This window comes from Salarias fasciatus, chromosome 23 (genome assembly GCF_902148845.1).
Source record: "Salarias fasciatus chromosome 23, fSalaFa1.1, whole genome shotgun sequence".
Taxonomy (NCBI): domain Eukaryota; kingdom Metazoa; phylum Chordata; class Actinopteri; order Blenniiformes; family Blenniidae; genus Salarias; species Salarias fasciatus.
In genome coordinates, this window is record NC_043766.1 from 2,953,789 (window position 1) to 2,977,863 (window position 24,075).

The 24,075-nt window shown below is 43.7% G+C and overlaps 1 protein-coding gene across 1 annotated transcript in view; it reads right to left on the minus strand.

The window, feature by feature from the left end:
* Window positions 1-24,075, minus strand: part of rab6ba (RAB6B, member RAS oncogene family a) — a 50,777-nt gene that overhangs the window by 9,781 nt on the left and 16,921 nt on the right. The window contains exons 2-5 of the mRNA XM_030082862.1: window positions 14,201-14,259; window positions 3,113-3,166; window positions 2,754-2,859; window positions 1,738-1,849 (exon numbers count right to left, since the gene is read on the minus strand). Of these exons, the coding sequence (XP_029938722.1) occupies window positions 1,738-1,849; window positions 2,754-2,859; window positions 3,113-3,166; window positions 14,201-14,259 (331 nt within the window). The remainder of the gene's footprint in view (window positions 1-1,737; window positions 1,850-2,753; window positions 2,860-3,112; window positions 3,167-14,200; window positions 14,260-24,075) is intronic.

Sequence of the window (24,075 nt, forward strand, 5' to 3'; positions counted from 1 at the left end):
CAGCAAACAAACGGACCACAACTTCAAACAGCTTCTGTCTGGACCAAATTAAGAGATCCGTCTCTTCGCCGTCGGTACTCGTAGCCGCAGACGACAGCGGCAACACGCCGGCATTTCTGCCGTTCTGAGAGGAAAAGGCCCGTGCTGTCTGGAGGCGTCCAGACTGATCGGCTGCTGCATTAAAACCTGCTGCCTCGCACTGCAGAGGCTGAAGCACACACCCAGAACCTCTTCCATCCTAGGCGCGACTCCGCTGAGTGCAGGTCTCCGTCTTCATTAATCACCTATTTATTTTTACATTTCCAACTGTTTTGTCCAGCTTTTGGGACTTTTGGGAGTTATTGTAAGTTTTCAAAGCTTCTGTAAGATATCGGGAAAAGGCGGTGTAGGGGAAGGATTAGCGGGAGAGTAGGTGGGCCTGTTTTTATATTCCACTGATTCCTTTACGTCTGATATCTGTCTCTTGCCAACATTTTGTACTTATGCACCATTAATACACTTTGGCACTGAGACTCAAGTAATTTTATGGTTCAAAGCTCCCTTTTATTCTCTCCTCTTTCTTCCTGTGCTGCATATTTCTGCTTTGTGCCATTTCAGCTTCGCCACGTCTCTCTCTAAGCGGCCGCTCTTCAGATCAATTTCTTCCCCCGTCTCGGCTTTATTAAACATCCCGTCTCATCAGCATTTTCTCATCGTACCGCACCAGACACGCCATCTGCCTACATGTACAGTACGGAAGCGTAAAGCACAATGCTCCCTCGCGGACGCTCAGCCTACGACGCTCCAGCGCCTCCACAAACTGAAAAACTTGCTCATGTAAGCAATAATTTTCAGTTTTCAGAGCCGACAGTGTTCTCCCCATAATCACGAGAACACAGCACATTAACGGCTAACCCGAGGAGCGAATTCACGAATGTTTGAAGTATTATAGGCACCAAACATTAATTTCTCACGCCCGTCTTTCTATAGCATTGAGATGGGCTTAATATTAAATCAAAATGAAGCTGCGTTAGTCCCACAACAATCAGTTCCGCCTCATTAATACACAAATTTATTCAGCATGACGCTCCAATATCTAATCACGTCGTCGTCTCTGCAGGAGGGGTTTGATGTTTCTATCAGGCCTTGTTCCCCGGCTCTCCGGCTCGGATGACTGACAGGCCGACGCTCGGCACATCGCGGTTGCCATGGCGCCGACATGGAAAGTGAGAAAGGCTGACCGAAAGGCAAAATGTGAGACGAGACCGCGAGTTTAGGAGGCAGGTTGAACAAAACGTTCTCCTCTAAAGGGCGTTCTCTCCGTCCTGAAGAGCCCTCACGGCGACGTCCCGCAGACTGCCGGGGCTGAACGTCCTAAATCTGCATTAAAATGTAATGTTTACCAAAATATTCCGCTGAATTTGTAACGGCTTCATAAATTTTTTATTGTAATCAAACATGCATTATTGTTTTCAGAATAATATCGTCGCCATCTGAAGAATGTAGAGCAGGTACCTTTTTCAATATTCATTAGAATAAAAGCTATTAAATCATCTGCTGTGGTGCAATCAAAGCGTGAATACATTTCAGGCCATGAAAATACTGTGGCTGCGAACGTTGTTGATTTCCACAGGAGATTTCAGCAGCAGGCAGAAACTGTGAGTGACAGCGATCAATATTACAAAGAAACAAACAGCAGAAAAACAAACACGATCTGCGATGCTGGAAAGATGCAAAATGTTCGGGCCTTTTCTTTACCTCTTGTCCGCCAAGTCTGTTTTGTTGCCGACCAGCATGATGATGACGTCACTTCCTCGCTCCGTTCTCACGTCATCGATCCATTTTGACGTCTGCTGGAACGAGTTGACGTCTGGAAACAAGTCGGTGTAGATCACTGTAATGCTTTAGGTGAAGTTTTATCATCTATTCATGAGTAGATGACAGGTTGTGTGTCTATCAGCATAGATTCTCACAAAATGTGAATCCGTCTGAAATTATTCCGGCTTCTTGATCTTATCTTTAAGAGGTGAAGCTCTGTGATGCACGCAGTACTGGAAATGCACAATAAATCAATGTGCGGTGCCGAACATCCGCAGCTCTGCAGCCTGCTAAAGGTCTTAATAAATCCCTCCGACCTCGCCTCGTTCACTGAATATTCAGGTTCACCGGTGAGCAGACTGAGAGCGGCATCACTTTCACAGATGAGGAATCTGATGAAGAAAGACTGGCCCGTCTGCCTCAAGGTGAAAAGCAGGATGAGGGTAGCAGTGCTGGAAGGCTGAACTGTGTTTGTTCATGAAACCAGGAGGGAAATTCATGTCTTAGTGGCCAGTGAGTGTTTCTGTTTTTGTTTCTTTGTAAGCTTTTTTGAAAAGGAGAGAGTATTTTATTTCAAAATACATTTTTGTAGAAATTACTCAGTTCAAAAGCATCAACAACAGTTTTTCATTTGATGGCTCTGCCCATCTTAAATGTCTTTCTATCTGCTCCTGATGGATGATGTGAGTTATCTCTAAGGTTGTTGAAGTGAATCTAGGCACATTTCCCAAGTTGATTTAATGATTTTAGTTCAAGTTTAGCTGTAACTGGATTTGCACTGAGTCGCTGTTAGTAAATATCATCCATGCAACACTGGAATACTGAACAGTTCGACTTCATATTACGTGCATTTTCTCAGCAGTGGATTCAAATGTACTGGTAGTAATTCCCTTTGGAAATGCTTATAGTTGAGCATTAGCGGTGGCAGCAGAGGGTGAAGGGTGCGGCGCACTGACTGGTAATGTCGTAGACCACGACGGCCACGGTGGAGTCCCGGATGTAGCTGGGGATGAGGCTCCTGAAGCGCTCCTGGCCCGCCGTGTCCCAGAGCTGCAACCTCACCTGGGTGCAGAGACAGAACGATGACGAGCCCGACACACTCACATTTCATCAAGAGGCATTATTCATACGAGCAGAACCTTCCCTTCCAAGGTTGAACTGATAAATTCTCTGGGATAAACAGACAAACAACGCTGATATCTGACGGCATCATTCATTCCAAGGTGGAAAATATGAGCTGAAAGCAAGATTAAGACAATAAAAGCACATTTTGCATCTCTGTGGCGCGTTGGACTGCTGTGATAAAGATCCTTACCGTCCGATCCTCCAAGTACATGGTTTTCGACAGGAAATCGATTCCAATTGTGGCCTGGATGAAAGACAGAAGGCATCAAAAGATCAACATGGTGAACGCCATGAAAACAAATAAAAACACTGAGGAGCCCAAAGACAGACATCAAAATGCAACAGGTGAGGAGGACAGCGGGAGGCTGAAGCCAGCACACACACACACACACACACACACACACACACACACACACACACACACACACACACACACACACACACACACACACACACTCAGAGGTTTAATTTGCTCCGGTCTTCACCACTTTAAAGAATTAGTGGAACGATACTGAGAGGCTGTAAACCTTCCTGTGAGGCTACAAAACATCCTGCTTCATCAGTAACAGTTGTTACAATTACTTCTTCAGCAAAAAACGACCCTGGAGGCCAGGGTTTGATCAGTTTCCGTCCCTCCAACTGAAGAAAAAGCTGCTTTCATGAGTGATTGGAAAAGTTCTCACTGATGAGGAGGAAAAATAAACCCAAATACTGTGAAACTGAGGAATTCCCACTGGGAAAGTGGGAAATTTTGGAGAACTCCGAGAACGTAATATGAAAATAGTTGTTGATGTGCAGAAGGGAAACTATTAGCTTTCAAACCAACCTTAATGCAGTTAAAGTGAAAACCGGCCTTACAAGTTATTTTCTACTGATGAAATGTAACTTTCTGTCTGTCCTGCCTTTAATAACTTTAATCTCTTCTGCCTCGACACAGATCCTATCAGCCCTTTAAATCTGCTAAAAAAAAATCCTTAACTTTCATATTATATTAAAAGCTGAAATTATCTTCTGTATCCGGAATACGATCTGGATCAGAGTAATTATAAAAATGTGACACTATCTTTTCACTTAGGATCTAATTTATTTGATACATAACGTGAGCAGACTGTTGACCGAAATGTGTTCTGGAGTCTAATATCTTCAGACTGCTTTTCACGCGCGGCGGAGCGGCAGTATTTCTGCTATATTGTGCAAACAGAAGTTCATTAAATAATCAGAGCCACTGTGTGAGTTCAGTGTGCCGCTGGTGGATTTTTACACTTGAATCGGCTCCTTAGTGATCGTGAATCGTCCACATTATTCAAACGTACAGCACGCAGCAGATTAATCACTCCCTCATTGTGAGGCGGGGCAGATGGCGGCCGTGTTTGCTCTCTGCGGCCGAGCCCTCGGCTTTCTGCTTTCTCTTCCTGCCATGACGGCATCAGGTGCTCCAGCTCAACCAGGAAGTCGACGCTAAACTGCAGCTCAGTGCTTGTTTACCGAGCTGGATTTTCACCGCCTGCTTTTAAAGAGCGAAAGTGAACTCTGGCATCTCACCAACACAAGGACGTCTTTCTTTTTCTTTTTTTCCCCTAAAGAAAAGAATCTAGTCATGAAAAACATTCACACTGTTATAATCAAACAGAATAAAATCGATCGGGATCTTTGAGTTGGGAACACTTCCTGAACTTTCTGACTGTGATTCCACTGAAACCACCGATAAGAAGAAGGTGACATTTTGCAGGAGTAGGCAGGTCTGGCAGGTTGCCCATTGCCGGGGACGGCTGTAGCCGTGCAGATGAGTGGAGGTGTGGTGGAGGACTGACTCAGGATTACCCAGCAGTCCCCAGGTGTTTGCTCAAAGGGCTGAGAGACCCCTGCAGTCACTGCAGCTGGTCGAGCCGCCCGGCACTAACAGCTGTCATTTAACACCCCGCTTTAAAGACTCTGTGAATTCAACATGACATAATAAAATATTTCATCTCGTGTCTTGAAAGGTGACAAATAATTGTCAATAAGGCGTTATCAGACGTCTTGTGAATCACATCTGTAACGGTTTAACAGTTAGTTATTTCTGCATGTTCACACGGCAGCACAACGCAGCTCACAAGGTTTGTTTATTGTTGCCGAATGAGTTTGAAGAAACACAGAATATGACTTTTATGAATTTCATGCAGGACAAAGCAAGAGAGAAACGCCAGTGAGTTTTAAAACCACCAAAAACCTCACCTACATTTTGAAACTGCATCTGATAAGAGATCAGTTTGTTTTAATAATTGGTGCGGTAACACTTTACTTGAAGCATCCAGTACAACACATTATAAGTAGTTATAAACTCTCATAAATGATCACAATGCTTTATAACCCTCTATACAGCACAGGGTTAGGGTTAGGGTTAGGTCCTGATGTTATAAAGCATTGTGATCATTTATGAGTTTTTATAACTACAGTTATACAGTGCTATAATGTACTTATAATATGTTACACAGGGGTGCTTCAAGTAAAGTGTTACCATTTGTGCTTGAGCCTCTTAAAAGTCACATATATAAAACGTTTCTAAGATTCAGGTCCTCTCATACGTACTGATAGCCAAAGCAACCTCTCTATGGATTGTGCTCCAGTTTAACTTCACTGCACAGCCTAAAAAAAAAAAAACAAAAAACAAAACTTGTCGTTAGATTGAAACTTGTAGGAGTGAAAGGCTGAATGAGTCAGATATGCCTGTGTGCTGCTATCGTAGGGGGATAAAAACCTGATTCACCTTACACATTTATTTGTCACTCTTTGATTTTGTTGTGGAGTACTGAATCATAGTCGGCAGAACACCTGAAGTGTGACGCTGTAACACCTGAGCATATCTGGAGGTACCAGGGCTCTGCTTCAGTCCGTCTGAGCCGTATAAATGCTAGCTGCAGTCGTCGGGCGGGAGGGAGGAAGTCTGGACCCCCTCCTCACGGCGCCGCCGCTCACGGCGACAGGTGTGAAAACGCCCGCCATGCTACAGGTGTCTCCACGCCGAGCCGGAGTGCAGGGGGCGGCGCAGCGCGGCGCCCACGGCCCACTGGAGCCAGGCTGGGCATCAGCAGCTTGATCACGCTCCGGTTTCCGTGACGATGCCAGCCGGCACGGTGGACCAGAGCAGAGAGCCTGGCTGCCGGACAGGACGTGGTTTATGCTCCCTGAGGCTGAGTCAGACGGAGAATTCACTTTATAAAGCAGCTAAATGAAGGTGACGCTGTTTAAAAATGCCAATCTGTATTTTTTTTGCGCTGCTCCACCTCCAAACTGAACTCCCTCAAAGGTTTCTTCCAATAACATCCCTCTATATCTGTCTGTCACTGTTAGGTTAAAATTACTCAAAAAGAAAAATCTTCATAAACTCCTACATTATCATATTGTTATTATTATTGACTGGGTCGCTTTAATGCAGTTTGAAGCAGGGAGGTGCATTTGGTTCATCCAGGCTCTGGTTCAAATATAGAATTCCACAAAGACAACTGTGCATGAGCAGATTAGATCCAGAGAAATTATTAATATCCTTCCTGAATTTTTAACAAGCGCACCTCGTTAGAAGACAGAGTACACCTCCCTGGAAACTGGCGTCGCTGCCAACGAGGGCTAAAAATGCTCTTTACAGATCACTGTGTTCAGGCCTGGTACATTTTTTATGCATTATAGACATTCTAATACAAATATTGAGGTGATTTATATTCTATTTCCACAACAGAAGTTGGTATAAAAAAAAAGAGAGAGAGAAAAAGTGAGAAGAGGATGCTGTAGTGACAAGGATGACATGTGTTGTGTGTGGTGCAGCTGCACGGAAGACACATTTGCAATAAACAGCACATGTTGCAGATGAATGACCGACGTACGATAAATTATATCTGTTTCATGCAACGGGAGCCCGACGGATCTCGACCGTATTCCACTTCATTCAGAAGGAAAACAAATATGACGCAGTAGCATCTGGTTAAAACTGGGTCCAAGATCTTTGTTATTCAGAAGTACAAATCCCGGAGCACACTGAAAGCTGAAGTGTATTTATCGTGTGTTGGATTGTGAGAGCAACATGTATTTTCAGGCCATTTAAGCGTTTATGGAAATGATGACGATGAAGACGAAACTTAGAAAAAGAGTCAGACCAGTAAAAGCAATATTAATGTTCGCACCATTATCATAATCATTATCTTAGGTCATTTTCTGGAGTTATAAATGAAGGATGTGCAGACGATTACTTGTCATCCCTCATAAGTTGACAGTTAATTATATCCTGTAGCTGTAGCTGCATTTGTATGAAACTAAAGAAAGGAAGGAGGACATGCGCTCCTTGACTGCACCGCTGCCAGAAAACTCCAGGCTGCGTTTGTTTTGAGCCAAAGTGACGCTTCTGACGAGTTTCTGATGAGTTTACTAAAACGCCACGCAGACAGAAACACCAAATAAATGAATAAATACACCCTGTTACAAGCTGGTGTTTAACACCAGCAACTGGACATAATGCTATTTTACATTCAAATTTAAATTTATGTTATCTAACTAAATGGCAGGGCATAACTATACTTTGACGTCTCGCCATGAAACAGGAAGTGCAGTGTAAAAAGCCTGAACATGGTCCGATCCCATCTTATTTTGACTTTTGAGATTTGATGAGCTAAGTGTTTGCAGAAAGATTTATCCAATAACAAAAATCCATCACAGGACATGAGGTGGGTTAATAATAACCCAGGGCTATTGTTGGGTCCTAAAATGATCTGATAAGTTTGTAAGCAAATAACTGAAACATGAGGTGTGAAAGTTTTCATCAGAAGGAACTTTATTCAGCTGCGGCATTTTTTTGTGCAATTCTTTTTTTGCACACTTTGTGTTTTTCTTGCGCATATAATCATAAAAAGAATCAATTTTGACACATTAAATCTTAAAGAAAGTCTCTATGTGTCCATATTTTATTTGTGATCAATACAACTTATCATGTAACACTGCTGAATCCAGCGGTGGAGCCACTGGAAAAGGAAATCTAGCTCACCTTTTGGGTGACAGCCTCCATATTTTTCATGTTGGGAGAGTTGAGAACAGTTTGCAGTTTGTCTGACTCTTTGATGCATTTGAGATTCTGGGAAATGTGATTGTATTGTAATTTAAAGTATCTATTTTTAAATTTAAGGCCAAGAAATTTCACGTTGATGAGCGACAATTCTTAAAAACCATTTTTCAAATATGATGCACTGTTCCTGATCGCAGAGGTTGAAAACTATGCATAATGCAACAGTTATAGAAGTTTTTCAGGCATTTCACTGTATTTCGCACCAAAGGGCTTCATTAAAAGTTGGGCTTTATGTTGAGATTGTCACCAACAATATTAACATTTTTAGCATTTACATTATGCAACGCAAGAGAGAAAAACTCAAATGTTCAAGTGTAAAGGTCATTTTCATGGCTCTATTTTACCGCTGCAGTTCACTCCAGATGAAATTAAGCTGCATGCGGCCCCTGAAATACAACATGCTGAAGAACTCTTTTCTTATAGGGCTGAACATAAGACATCAGCTGAAGATGGACGGTTGGGACGATGGTGAATTTCTCTCTTCGCAGGAGTCTGCAGTTCAACAAGCTTTATGCAGGATCTTAGAAACTCATACTCAGGAGTGAACTCCTCCTCGGGGTTCACTCCTTCGACCAGCACATACAGCTAAGTGATTAAAGTGATGGAAATACTCCGTATTAGTCTAAGGGTGTGGTAATGGCACCCCGATGGCAATGGTGAGTTTTTGTCTAAGGGTGTGTTTGTGGTGTGTGTAGAAGTGCGAGGGCCGGTTCAACGCAGCTTGCAGCTTTAATTTTCTCTTGAGCTCTCGTCTGTATGCCAATTAATGAGCAGATATGGGGCTCCATAAGTCAATACGTCCTTGCATATACTTTCTCCAGAGCTATTTCTGCTTTAATGTGAGCAGAAAGCCGGTCTGTTTCTCCGAGCGCTGCTGCTAGTGCTGCTCCAGCCGGGCCTTTCAAGGTCCTCAATCTGGCAGGGACACCATTAAAACAACAAACCCTGAGTCACAGCGAGCACACTGGCATTTGTTCACAGCACAGTGTTTGACAGAACACACAGAATGTGATTAATCTGCTGATAGCAGTGGTAGCAAATCTGTTTGTGATCAAGTTTTCCTCCATCAGACAGCAGGCTGCACTCAGGATGATTGTGCAACATTACGATTCCAGCATGCCACAAACAACTGCTGCCAGAGCAAACGCACTGAGGAAATATTACACTGGCACGCTGCAGAGCACGGAGGGTTTGTTGACTCTCCACTGCAGGCTGAAGATTTAGACAGACGTCCAAAAAAAGATATAAAAAGCTACTTGTGCAACATGAAGCAAGAAGTTAAAGCACGTTAACGATGGAGGGCTGAAAGTGCCAAAATTAAATAAATACATCATTAAATAATTACTTAAATGTGTCATCTATTAAATACGTAAATGATTTATTAGTTTATTAAAAAAACAACTATTTTAAGTTTTAAAAATTAAATCAATAATTAATTATGTCCTGCTCTGATGTTTGATTCTTTATTTTTTCTGTCAAACTCGCTCATCGGAGTCTGACTGAGTCTGTCACTGAAGTTGATCTGAGTTGAGAGATTGATGCAGAACTACTCAACGTATTCCCATACACTGGGTGGCGCTGTTCTCGATGTCCACTTACTTCCAGTTCAGGAGTACTCAGTGAAAAAAACCTGCCCTGTATCTCGATAATGGAGGAAGAATACGTCTAAATCTGTGTTTTCTTTGGTTGTTCGAACCACGATACGAAGAATGAGGGAAAATTTTACTTTCATGTTTTTCCAAAGGAATGTAAATGACTGTAATGTCAAAAACAAGTGGTGCAACAGCAAAATGGAAGTAAGGGACCTTCTGTTCATCCAATTCCAGGTCATTAAAGGTAAATAAAATTCCCTTAAAAAATAAATTGTCGTCCAAGTTGCCATATCAAAAATTTAAAGCCTGTTTACTGAAACAGTAGCAGCATATAACCAGGTTATTTCCACTCATTCCAACATGCATTCGCTATATTATACATACTGTAGCAGACATAGTATGCTTTATCATATATACATATAAAAGTATAAAATTGCACAAAAATTGCCACATGGCCATGAAAACCCCGGCCTGCCAGTGAGGCAGAAACCGTGCAGCCTGATCTTTTGTTATATGTAAATTGTTCACGTCGATATTCCAACAATAATATCTCAATGACTTTTATTGTGCAGCAGGAAGGATGAAGACCTGGTTTCCCTGAAGTGCTGAGCAGAACTGTCCCAGACATCAGACTGCAGCAGCGGTCTGCGCTAAGCGGCGGGAGATTCGGGGGTTGGCGGACAGATGCGATCACAGTCTGCTAGCCGAGCCTGATTGACAGCTTCGCTGCGGCTGACAAAAGCGCCGTGCCTCCAGAGGCCTCCGAGCCCTTTAGCATGTGCCGCCAGGCGGCGAGGACGCCCGCCTCTGTCTCTTTCGGGTGGGTAGCTGCTTGATGGGCGACCGCTGCTTCAGAGGCTCGCCTCACAGGCGTCCTCCTGCTGACGGAAGCCGCCGCCACGCTCGGCTTCATCTTCCTGATGGCCTCCGCTTTCTAAAATATACTGCTGGTCGTCTCGAGAAAGAACTGAACTCCATCTGCTGGAAAGGCTTCACGCAACATGAAAACACAAACTGGTGGCCATCCCTGTGTGTGTGTGAGTGTGTGAGTGTGTGTGTGTGTGTGTGTGTGTGTGTGTGTGTGTGTGTGTGAGCCTGGAAAGCACGGCTTAATAAATCTTCTCATCAGGGCAGATGTCTCCTGCAGGCTGTGCTCGTATCGCTTCTCCACCCTCGCTGGGCAAATTAAGCTTCCCCCTGCTGAGCCACGGCATAAACACTCACACGCCGATAATGCAGGCTGCATGCCAATTAATACACAAAGGTCTCGGGGACCTCGAGGAGGCTGCAGAAACATTTCTTACCTGTCGAGCGAGGCGGGTTTTGAGGAGAAATGGCATTCAGACACGGGGGCAGAAAAGGGCAGCATGAAAGACACACACAGGAGAAACACACACCTCTTAGGACAGCGAGCTTTTGATCTGTGTTTAGAAAGCAGAGGTCACGGCGCTCGTCACAAAATCATTAACCTGCGAGCTGCGAGGGGCGAAAACAGAGAGGCGTCCGCAGGAACATAATTAAAATACTGCTTTTCCGGAGTTAATATTTAATGGTGCAATGGTGTTTTTTATTTTGCAACCAAATTATACATTCACTTGATTAGCCGATTTCTGGCTGGCTGCTGCCCCGACAGGGGTGCAGGGCAGAGACTGCTGTTGAGCCGCATATGGAGCCTTCATTAAATCAACAGATGCTATCTGTCCGCTTTAACGTCGCTGTCTTCCCCGTTAAAAATAGATAAATAAATAACGAGGAGAGGGCACAGCAGAATGAGGCTCCCTGTCCCGCCGGGCCTCGTCACACCGACTTCGGTGCAGACAGCCATTTGTCTGGAAGATGGCGTCCCCCCCCCCCATCCCTCCCTGCATACAGTGGCCACTCAGACTTCTGGTTAAGGTTTCACAGCCGTGATTTATCCTGCTGCGCTTCAGGTTTGGGAGTTACAGCCGCAGAGAGAAGGGCTGCAGGCAACAACAGATGCCCACGTTCACTTCAGACGCTCAGGAGTGGGCTATTGTGTGAAATCAATGTGGGAAATTATCACATTTACCGGCCATGAATCTCAGGACTCATCCATACAAACTGATGGCAATACAGTATGGAACATATTATAACTGGAGATAGTTTAATTATAAATGAAACATTAGAGGTGTGTGTTCATTTCAAATGATAGTTTTCACTTCAATATAATCAAGGGAATTAATTTGAATAAACAAAAGCCAGTCCTTTTTAACTTCTGGGTGTTTCATCTTTGCATCAACGATAAATAAAGTCTTAAAATAAAATGAATCAAACACTTACTATATATTAAAAAACAACTTTTTTGTTTTAATCAAAAGCTGGCAGCCTTTGCTTTATTCAGCCTTTAAATAAATACTTTCAGATAGTTTGAGTTCCTCATAAAAGAGGAGAATCAGTTTCACATGACTGCCATACCATCATGTTTCAGACTGATTGATTAACTGACATCAGATTCACCTGTATCATCGATTGGTATTTTATGTCCTCTACTGTTAGACGTTAGATGATATGGACTTCGAGGTAGATGGTAAAGGAAAAAGTTCAGTTTGTCTGGTTGATCCAAGTACCACATCTGGGCCAAAAGCTGAATCACGGATCAATCAGAGGGAATCTGTGGCGATCAATCTGTGGCGTCAGGTCAAACCAGGAGTCAGAAACCCCGTTAATCCAAACATTTAGCAATTTTAGCTTTCCCTCGTTTGCTCTGTGACTCGACATTTGACAGACAAGCTTCATCTGGGGAAGCCTTGAGCAAATCTGATGGCTAAGCTGGACTCAGGAAGCGGGACTCCAGGGAGAACAGACCAGGCTGCGAGCAACCGTTCCCCTTTTTTATTAGATTGTTCACAAAGACAAGCTACTGAAAAGACAAATATGAGAGTGGAATAAACCACAGCGAGGAGAGGCTCTCTCCAAAATGTCAAACTCCTTCAACACACTTCCCTGCTGGCAGCAGCGTGAAACATAACGGCGCCTCCAGAACCGACACCTGCTCCAGTTTTGAAAAACTCGTGGGTCGTGGAGAGCAGTGGGCCGACCCGGACCGGAGCAGGGCGTGAGGTGAGGACCAGACAGGCGGAGAAGCGGGTGAGGACGGATGAGGACGGACGAGGATGGATGAGGCAGGCGGTGCTCAGCTGCAGTGACAGATTCTCCAGGCTCATCCGTCACCGAGTGGAAGGTTTTTACAGCTTTAAGGTAAGGAGCTGCAGTGAAATATTGTGAAAGATGCTAATAAAACAAACTATTATCAGCATCAATTGGCACAATGGATTAGATAGCTGCACTCTTTGTTTTGTACAGGAATTCCAGCTTCCTGCCTCCACCTGCCGACATGAATATTATCTTGATGGGTGAATCTAACCAGGGCCAGTTTGAATTAATATAAATATCTCTTTGTATGAGATATGATGTTTGTGAACAATTACAGCAAGATACACAGTTTTATAATCTACAGAGCGAGTGTGTATTTATGATGCTGCACAGCTATAAAATGTACTTTAGTATCACAGTCCAGGCTAATTGGGGACACGAAAGCAGTGGGTTGTGCTATTTCTAACAGATTCACCACATAGATCCCTGTAAAAGTTTGGTGCTGTGTTTATTTGTGACTCTGACTTTGAGATATTTGATCTCCATAAAACCAAATCATTCATTATGCAGTTTTGGAAAACTGCTTTTAAGGTTTAGTACCTCTTGTCTCATGGCGGCAAATCCTAAATTATTATGGAAGAGAGAGGAGCTGAGTCAAGTTAGATGGAGGTGTTGAGGGAAAAAAGCTTTCTTCAGAGGTTGCGGCAGATGATTGAAAATGAGGAGCAGAATAACAGAGGGAGTTATTCAGTCTCACGTTTGAAAACCAAGAGGAGCAACATTATTAACTCTGCCTGCCAGTTTTATACCTGCACTGGTCTGCTGGAAGCACACATCCAATACACACTTTTTAAAAAAATATTGTAATTCATTTTTACACAGGAGGTATTATCATAAGAAGAAAAACAATATTCAGAGAATAATTTAGCATTATTTCTCACTCAAAGTTCATCCAGACAATCCAAAGTTTCCTTTCAGGTTTACAGGTCTTCTCTTTCTTATTCTAATGCAGTTTTTCTGGATTTCTAAAACTAATTTGTTTTATTTACACACAGTACACAGACTCATAATGCTGCACAGTACATAAAGGACCTGAACGAGATGAAAGACACACACACACACACACACACACACACACACACACACACACACACACACACACACACACACACACACACAGCTTTGTGAGATTTATTTTTAATCCCTGTTTTATTACTCTGTAAGTTGATACTTTCTGCTTATGAAGCAATAAAAGCTGGAGGTTTTATTTAACAGCCCTCATGCTCTCGAGGATCCCGGAGAAGCTCGAGCTGCACAAAGAAGATTTGGTTTTGAGGACGGTGAGTGAGTTTAGGCTGCTGTGGAGAGGAGGGTTGAAACACTGGACACCCATGGTGTGTGTGGTGGGGTTTGGCAGAACAGGAAAACAGATGAACGCAGACGTTAACCACCGGAAGATAATTGTTTTGACCGCAGCAGCACCTACCTGATACGTGTTGTCGAAGCTGTCGTACATGAAGCGCGTGATCAGAGACGTCTTCCCCACTGCACGACAAAGAGAGAGGAAACACACGATTAAATGACGGGCGAGACACACGCCGCATTCAGAAAACCAATAAAGGCAGCAGAGGTGGTTTCCTGCTGAGGCTGTCACCCCTGTCCAGGGAGCTCATTAGTGTGTGTGGGGGTGACGTGGAGGTCAGCTGCGGCATTAGGGCCACATGTAATCGCAGGGCTGCTGCTGAAGCTGGAACCAGCAGCAGCCCTGTCCTGCTACATGGAATAAACAGAGAAAAGGACGACGCAAGAAAAAAAAAATCCAGTTTTACTAGTCTACAAAGCAATTCCCCGGTAGCCCGTCAAAGCATTATCGGAGCGCTCTTTGGCAAATAACACCCATGCAGGGATGTCTGGCTTGTTGAAAGCTTCCTGTCCTACCATTCTGGAGGTCTTTTGCTGTCACTGAAGGCATCTTTTCTCTTGCATCCCTCTCGCAGCGAGAGCAGCCACAGCCATAAATCATCTCCATTTGAAGATCATTTGTCTAAACATGAACCAATGAACACGTTAAATCTTTGAGCCTGAGATCATAATCTGTTATCCAGCTTCATGAATCTTAGATTTTGTTTTGCAGTTCTTACTTGCTTTACTCGCCAGTACCATTTACGTCTCGTGAACATGTTTAAAGAGAGTGTTGAGAGTACCTGCAGGGGCCGCTCTGTTGATTAATTGATCACTTGTTCATACCAGCAACACTTGAGCTGTGACTGCTGCATTTTTGCATTCCTGTTGCAGCGTTTCTGTTTGGTTTTTGTATTTGTGCTTTGGATTTTGCTTACCGGGGATCCTTCAGGGCCACTGCACTGAAGAAGTCTGCCACCTTGTAAATATTTATGAATGACTGTGGAATCTTTTTAAACGGAGTATTTTCAGTGTGAGAGAAAGCTCCCTCATCCATGCTGATCAAACCACCGCAGCGGCCACACCAGCGGCGTGGACAGTGGGCTTGTCAAAGCCCAGAGACTGAAAGCCACAGCTGCCACGAGGGACGACCATAAATACTGCAGAAGCAGCTGGAGAAACGAGTGTGGAGGTATCCAGGCGCGATTCCAGGGTAAAAGCTGTTCCTGACAGACGGGCCGTATGCTGATCTACAGGACGGTTGACCAGCGCAGGTGTTCGTAGCTTTCTGAACGGCTCGGGAGCATCTTTATTTTCTTCCAGTAGCTACGAGCTTCAACTGGTCCAGACTCTTTACTACAGAGCAAAGCAGACTAACAGACACAGAGATGCATTTTGTTTTCACTTTTGAAGCAAATGCGGTAGGAACTGCCGCATTAACTATTTTTCTTACTTCTGAACTCGAGTTGTTTATATTTGTTGCTTTTTGTCATAATTTTCCATTACAGTGATGATGAATCTTCAGTATTATAGAAACAATGATTCTGAAGCCTCGGTTGGTTTTCACATGCCTCACATCTGCACAAACTCCTCACTTCATGTTTTAAGTGGCTTAAAAACATGTCTGTGCATCGTTTATATTGCAGGAAGTCTGATGAGGTTAAGTTTCTGAAGCATCAGCTGAATTTCTGACTGCGAAACAGCTGAAACACAAGGAATAATTGTTTTTCATTAACTTATTAATTCAGCTCTAAATACAGCTCTTTAACAACATATACAAAGTCCATGACAAGCATTAAAATAGCAGCCTTATGGATTTATTTCCATAGGTACTTCTTACAAGTTCAATCTTGAGCTTTGACTGGTAGGAAAACTCCCTTATTCAATAGTTGCATGACTGACAAATGACTGGAAACCAGCTGTGTGGCTTCAAACCGTTTCCATCCATCATTTCAGAGGCATGAGACACTTTATGCCAGAATTAATCACCTGACAAAATGTTGGGTGATTAGAATAGATTGACTTACTGAGGGATGGTGTATATAGTTTTCTTTTTTATTTATTTATTTTTCTTGGACAGGTTTAATCATTTTGAGGAACACAGGAAAGAAAATACAGAAAACAGCTGGAATCAATAACAACCTCCTCATACATGTCTACAGACGGCTCGCAAAGAGCGGCTAGACCACATCCCTGAAAGCCGCTCAGTCTCATCAGACAGCGACCTTGCCGTCCGCCACATCGTGGTCATTTTGTTGAATCTTGACAACTGAGCTCCAGCTATTCACATCCCCACAAGGAGAAACCACACTGTAACTGTGTACCCCGATCCTGCAGCCCGAGGCTCGCTCTGCAAATATAATCCGTTTACTGTTCACAGTTTATCACACGGGCAGCCGGTCGCAATTGTTTACAGAGACAGTTTTAATCAGGGAGACTAATTACATGTGTCTGCGCTCTTGCCTGTATACCATATCTCCCAGGCAGGATCTGATACTGCAGCTGCTGATTATGCTAATAATCTCATGCTCATTCCTAAATACATGATCTGCCTTACTCAGCTCAGCTGATCTACTTCAGTGGGATACCTGCTAAATTAACTGCCAGTGGAGGTCCATTACTACAAGCCCATTGGACACTGATAGAGTGGAACTCTGCCTTTATAGAGGTGCTACGTTTTGCCTATTAGCTTTCTAAACTTTAAAGTCAGCATAACTGGGCACTCGAGTCCCGGACCATCAGAATTTGTGAAACTAAAAGCTATTTTAAGCTGCCATCCATCCGTCTTCAGTACTTCTTCATATACTGCAACTGGACAGAGTCGATCCCAGAGAATCGCAGAAACTCACATTTACACCCACGAGGGAGACCAGTTCACCTCAAACACAGGTTTTTCTGCTCTGGGAGTAAAACAGAAGGAAGATCTCAAACATCCACAGAAAAGACATTTTGTGCAACTCAAACACATTCAGGCAGCCTTCAACAAGGAAAAATAAAGAAGGCTTGTACTCTTCAGCCACCGTTACGCACACCCAGCTGAGAAGCCCTCCATGGCCGTATCATAAAACAACTCATGAGCCAAAATCTAAAAATCAATTGAAAACTCACGCAGCTTTATTCGGCACCGAGACGCCATTAAAAAATATAACTGCATTAAATAATTGTATTGATTTGTTTAACACCCCTTGCTGTTTCATCTGTTATTGTTACTCACATGCCAGTTGAAGCTCTGACACAGCCCAATTTCAGACAGTCATAAAAATAATAGCAGATGAGATGTGCTAAGCTTCAGAATGGAGAGCGGGAAACACGGACCACCCGCTCACCACAGGGAGTCCTCTCTGGAGACATCGCCGTTTCACCATGTTTCGCTGCTGGACAGTGAAACGGAGAACAAAATCTAAGAATCTCATTTAGAGTTCATGAAGTTGAATAATCTGTAGTTTTTCAGGACAAAGGAGCAGAACGTAACATATACACTCTAGGTTGAGCACAAAACTGTTCTACTGAAAATCACATAAAGACGACTATGAATATACTGCCTTCATACGTGTCTGAAAACATGTTGGCAGACTCAATGCTTATCAATAAGTGGACAATCAGAGGAACATTTTGTCTCAGGAGGAGGATTATTTTTAAGATATAGACACTAAATCTGGAACTGGTGCCCACTTAGTAACATTATCAGATGAATAAAGTCCCTCTCCAAAACTGCAGTTGGCGAAGGCGATGCTGGAAGAGCACAGGAATATTGAGGATAAATCAATTAATCGTGACCATAGCAGGTCTAATTTGAAGAGAATAAGCTGTTACTGCTCAACATCCACAGCATGGATTCCGCTCGGTATTCATAAGAGAACGTTGGTCTGATCCAGCTCTGTGGCTGAGTCATCCTCTTCAGCTCCATGAGACGGCACTCTGTGTGACTGCTGAGCGCTCCGGGGACAGACAGCATGTCCCCACTCCTCCCTCTCACACGGCTGAGCTCCGGGAAAGACTGCAGCATGGGCAAAATCGCCTCCGCCAAAGAGGGAGGGTTCATCACTGCACATGTTGATTCAGCTCAGAGGGATAGATCATACATAAACTGAGATTTATCTCCAGAAACTGAGGTAAAAACTCATCGCGGTCCAACCTACAGCGCTGCCCTGATATTTAAAGGTTTCACTGAGCGAGCGCTATCTCATCTCTGGCTATCTCTGTCCATAACTTCAAGTCTGTTTCTGTGTCAGTAATAACTGCGGTGGAAACAGGAAGATGGCTACGCTCGCAGCTGCAATAATTTAGTGAGTTTTCTGTTAGGCTATCGAGAAAGTGATTAGGAGAGCAGATTTGTGTTTACAGTATAAAATTAGCTCTGAATTTCTGATTTTATCATCCTAAAAAACTCTTCATCTTTGTCCCCATTAAAATGCAGCCTTTAAGATGGGATTGAAATTGAAATTGAAACATGGAAGAACAAAAGTCCTAAAACAACTTAAACCTTTTGGTCACAACTGCAACAAATTAGACGATCAGTCTAACCATTGGTCCGATCAGACGCCAGCGTTTAAAAAGCCTCATACAGACATTCTAATGAGATTGGTTGCATACAATATGTCCCAACTGCCATCAAATGAAACCATTATTTGTCAAAAAAAATGAAAACATACAGAATAAAGGACGGCTGGCGACCCAATATGGCAACTAGAAAACACACAACAATGGGAGCAAAATCTCTGGTAGATCTTTCAAAAGATCAGAGTTCAATGAAAGACTTGATTCTAACATAATTTTGAAGCTTCCAGATATTTTAGAATTGCTACAGATTTATACTTTTACAACTCAGCAATAGCTGGAATGGTGTCAGTTCAGGTGTCACGTCTTTTTTGGAAGTGGAATTGTGCAAAACCAACAGCTGAGTCTCTTCCACGTGAAACCCCTGCTGCAACATTTACTGCTCGCACCCCGTTTGCTCGCTTGACAAACTTTCCCCGGAAGCCCAACCCGTCTATGCAAATGTCTCACCGTGACATTTGGGTCCGTGGACGCAGCTTTTCCTCCAGCGCCCGGCATCTATTGTCTCGCCACCACCCTCTAATTGAACAGGATAAAGTGTACAAGTATCCACTTAGGCGAACCGCCGCCTTGATGGGAGGAAAAACCTGCCCTCCTTCCACAGCGTGCTGTCCCACAACAGCAGCCTAATCCGAGCAAACTGCCGCCGGGTGCCTCTCCCCAGCCGCCCTGCTAATGAAGACCCAGAGGGCCTGTTTTAAAGACCGCCTCATTCAAGTCCTCAACCCAAAGAGGGGCCTGGAAATCAGCATGCTAATGTCCTCCTCTTGTGTTGCCCTTAATTAGTGCCTGTCTGTATTGTGGCGGGACGCAACTTTTCTTGATACTGTTCTGATTAAACACACTGACTTAAAGGACACAAAGAAGATTTAATTTGACTGGCACTTGCTACGAGGCTTCTTTACAGCGTTTAGAAAAAGCTTCAAGACATTATCTTTGACTTTCTGTGACGGGGCGAAGCGTCGCCGAGGTGCTCGCACAGTCGCGGCAGGGGTTACAGAGGATGTATTCATGAGGTTACATAAGCCATATAAAACTTTAACGCGGTCGTGCAGCATTGTGTGTGAACTTCACGGCATCATCTTCCATTTAAAGATGCAGAGAGATTAAATACACTCGCTGACGCCGATACTGAACGTGCCATCTGAGGTGACCGGTTCACTTCTGTCTGCACGGTAGCTGCACAGAAAACTTGGTGAACATGGATTTTGTGTGCTGCAGAATGTAAGATGTATGTAAGATATATTTTTCTGAGCTGTAGCACCTTAAATAAACATTAATACGAGTCACATTTACCCTTAGGATAGAAATTTGGACAGCAGAAGACTAGCTAGAAGACCTGGAGGCGACTCATGCAGACCCAAGAAAGCTCCAATCTGAACCTGGGTTTTCTTGTTATGAGGCATAAGTGATAACCATCACAATTCAGCACAGAGACAGCTTTCCTGCCCAGAGGCCAAGTACAGAAATATGGCCCTGCAACAAAGTCCAGTTTCCACCGGATGACCGCTTTTGATCCAGCTTGGCTGTCGGCAGAAAAACCCTCCCGCTGAAAGCAAACAGTGTGCCTTGACCACAAACACATTCTCTTTTAACTGTAGCTTGACAGAAATTCAAACGACAGGAACGTGGAACAATGTGACAAAAATAACAGCAGTGAGTGACGAAGGATGGACGTCGATGAAACATCTGATGTTGAGGAGCATAAAACCACACCGAGTGAAAACCAGGTGCAGGAACTGGACAGACTTCAAGGAGAATAAGCTGCTGACACCAACAGAAGTGATGGTTTCTTCTCTGGACCACTGGCTCCAGGCGTTCCACAATGCGGATAATCAACAGCCAAGAAAACATACAGTGATTTATTACGCTCACACTCAGATAACAGGCGATCCATCAAGGCGCCGTCGCGGTTGGAACAGTTGCAACAAACAACTGGAAAAGTAGTTGGCAGAAAAGAAAAGCAACTGGAAGGAAGACTTCACAACTGAAAAGGTTAACGGGCAAAAAGGTCAGTAACATGGCTGTGTATAAAAGAAGCATTTCAAAGGCAGACAGGCTCTCAATCTGTTATCCAATTATTCCAAAAGTCAGGGAAATCCTCGTTCTGCATCAGAAATGGCTCCAGCTGGGTGATGGTCAACGTCAGGATATCACTGAAAGCATTCAAAGACACTTCCAGAAACAACTGTCTGAGGACACATTTCACCGCACAAAGCAAGACGATGCCAAACCAAACACTGCACCCATCACAAAGGATTTCCCAGCAGAGGAGCCGAAGTGTCTGAAGTTCTCACCTTTCGCCGAAAGGAAACATGAAATGGAAAATCCTGCAGCAGAAACCCAGGACTCAGATAAAACTCTACTCAGACACCAACAGATCGATGTTTCAACAGGATGGGACGCTAAATATTGTTTCATATGAATCCACAGCAGCATTAAATGATTATTAGTTAAGTTTCAAAGCATTAGCAGCAAGGAAGCGTAGCTGCTGCAGGCAGGACTGGTTCAAATTCCTTCAAATACAGTTCATAACCACACGGAGGGAGCTAACCGCTACGAAGCCACCTCATAGACGTCTTAATAAACACGGATCAGGGATTCCAGCGTGGCAGATTTGCAGTTACGGCCTTGGTTTTAATGAAGCCGAGCCTCTGCTTACTGTGTTGCTTCAAAGACTTTGCAGAGTGACTCCACAACATGAGGGCCAATTAACGGGGAGAGACACGGCACCTGCTGAGACGCAAGCTGCAAGTCCACCGCCGCGGCACGGCAGAGCGCAGCCAGCGCACACTTCATCCGGCCTCTCTTATGAGCACAACGCGATATTTTACCGCACCTTAAAGGTCTTGCACAGCTGGACTCGCATCGGAGTCATCCTCCCGGTCGCTCACAACCTTCTTCATGTCATCTGTGAACCGTGCAACCTCAAAATTACCCTGAGAAGTGCTCTCCTGTCCACCACGGAACAGCCATCGACAAGGTGGGTGGATGGATGGATGGATGGAATTTAATTTGAAGTCCGTTGAAGATGAAAAACAAAGTCTGGTGTATTATTTTTGTGAAAACTTATTACAAAATTCAGAATGGTGATCCTTTTCAACTAATCTATAGTTACTCAAAGCACTTTAAGTCCCCCAAAAAACAGAATGAAATATAGCCTGTACTCTAAGAAGCAGAATAAACAGAATAGCAAAGCTGGAGAACACATTAAAATGCACAAAAATAAAAGGGCATTATAATACTAACAAAGGGAATTTATTAAAAAAAAAAGGAAAAATACATTAAAAAATACTAAATGTTAAAAGCTGATTTAAATCAAAGAATCTGGAGCTTGGATTTGAAAAGAGCTGCGTCATAAGTAGTGAGATATCCGGGGCTAATGTGGCCAAGAGTTTAGTGGCAGCAGCAATGAATGCACAATGGCTCCATAGTTCAATATTAAGAATTCCACTATGGCCGAATCTATGAATTCACACTTTCAACTGAACAATTCTGTTACTAAAGGAAGTCCAAGGCCTTTAAAGAGTGGGACCGGGGGCCAGGCAGAGAGCTGCAGGTGGGAGCGGCAGCAGTGAAACTCTGGGAGTGGAGACGATAACTGTTCCCACAGCGAGGCCTCAGCCTCCCACGCCCGGAGAAATCTCTCATCTGCTGCATGTGATGATAAACCTGCAGCTCCCGTTCCGTGCTCCATAAGGCTGAATAATGCACTAAGTTGTCCATTTAGCCTTGAAGCCGCCTGTCGCACGGCCAGGTAACACCTCTGCCGGTCACTCGGCGGATGGCATTACAGAAAACCCTGGAGGGGTTTGGCAGCCAATCAGAGCATGGCGCCGCTTTCTGCATGGGCCCGGCTCCCACACCAGGCCAGGGATAAAAATAAAACCGTGCCCGTCATTCTTTGCACGACACCAAGTTGAGAGGGAGGCTCGCTGGAGAGAGGTAGATATCTAATATTTATCAATGGACGGAGAAAAAGAGGAAAGTAAGTAGTTATTTATGGTTGTCCTCAGCAGGGAGGGAGAAAGTGCCTGAAAGACCTGAGGAAGATGAGGGAAAACGAGTCCTGCGTCACGGAACGTGTTTATTCACAGTCCCAGTAAACAGGAGAATCCCAACAAGCAGAAGGCCCCCAAATGAATTCCCTTCAGTTCGAGATAACAGATTACACATGTATAAACAAAGAAACAGGAACCAGCGACGTCTGAGCCCTGGAAAAAAGCAAAGTCACGCCCTGCGGTTTGGCACAGGATGTCGGAGACACATAACTTCACATAAAATATAAGTCCCAATTAGTTAGATGCTGGTGCTTTAAGCTCAGCAGGATCAGCTGGCTCCAAAAAATCTTAAATTAAAGCATCTTAAATAAGCAGAAGGCTTTTAAAAATGCTGGTAACAAATAAGCCTGTCTCCACTGAACCTTGGATAAATGTTGGTTTAAAAAAAAAAAGGTCAGTCTCTAAGTAAGACCGGACTGAAAGAAAATGTTTTATTTATATAGGAAAGAAGAAATCTCCAATAACTGTCGTACTGAAATAAACACCAGCCTCAAACACAAGGATGGCCTTAAATAAAAGCCAGCCTCGAGCAACTGCCAAACTGGCACCTAATCTCCACGTTTCAAGAGTTTTCAGTTCTTTCAATGCCGAACCTGCTCGATTTATGGGTAAGGATGAGAAAACATTAATACTAATGTTACTATTATGAAACAGTCTATGAGAAGAGAACTTCAGCCACTGATGTGATTGTTATTATTATCAGTACTGGCATTATTGTTTTTTAAGTAATGTTTTATTGTCTTTTATTAGTAAATATTAAATGAAACCAACACAACCCAACTAAAGTGCAGCACAGAAAGCTGTATGACTCAACTTCATCGAAACGTCACAGAGCTGATCAGAACGAGAGGCCGAGCTGGGTGCAGCTGCAGGTGGGTTAATATGTTCAAGCTGCTTTGTTTTTCTTCTTGGACTCTACTTGGTCATCGATGCAATTCTGCATTGCTTATTTAATGAGCCCTCTCCTCAAGAATTCGATGCAGTAAATAATTAATCCATGAGGCAAATGCAAATTGTGTCTGCTTTAATGGAAACTTGCAGATTTGGGTTCAGTTTTCCAAAGAAACATTTCAGGCCTTGTGTCTGTAACCCTGTAAGGAGGAAAACACACCGCGTGGCTTTGATTCAGCCTGGTAATTACTCTTCTCGTGTATGTACAAAATAGCTATTTTAACCACTTTCCTCCCAGCAGACTGAAGGATGCAGAGACAACCAGAGGCCCTTTCTGATTTAGGAACTCGCTATCGGCAAAATGTTCAGGATTACTTAGAATTCAGTCCATGACGACAAAATAATTTTGTTGACGCCCCGTTTCCTCTCTATGAAGATAACAAGACGGAGA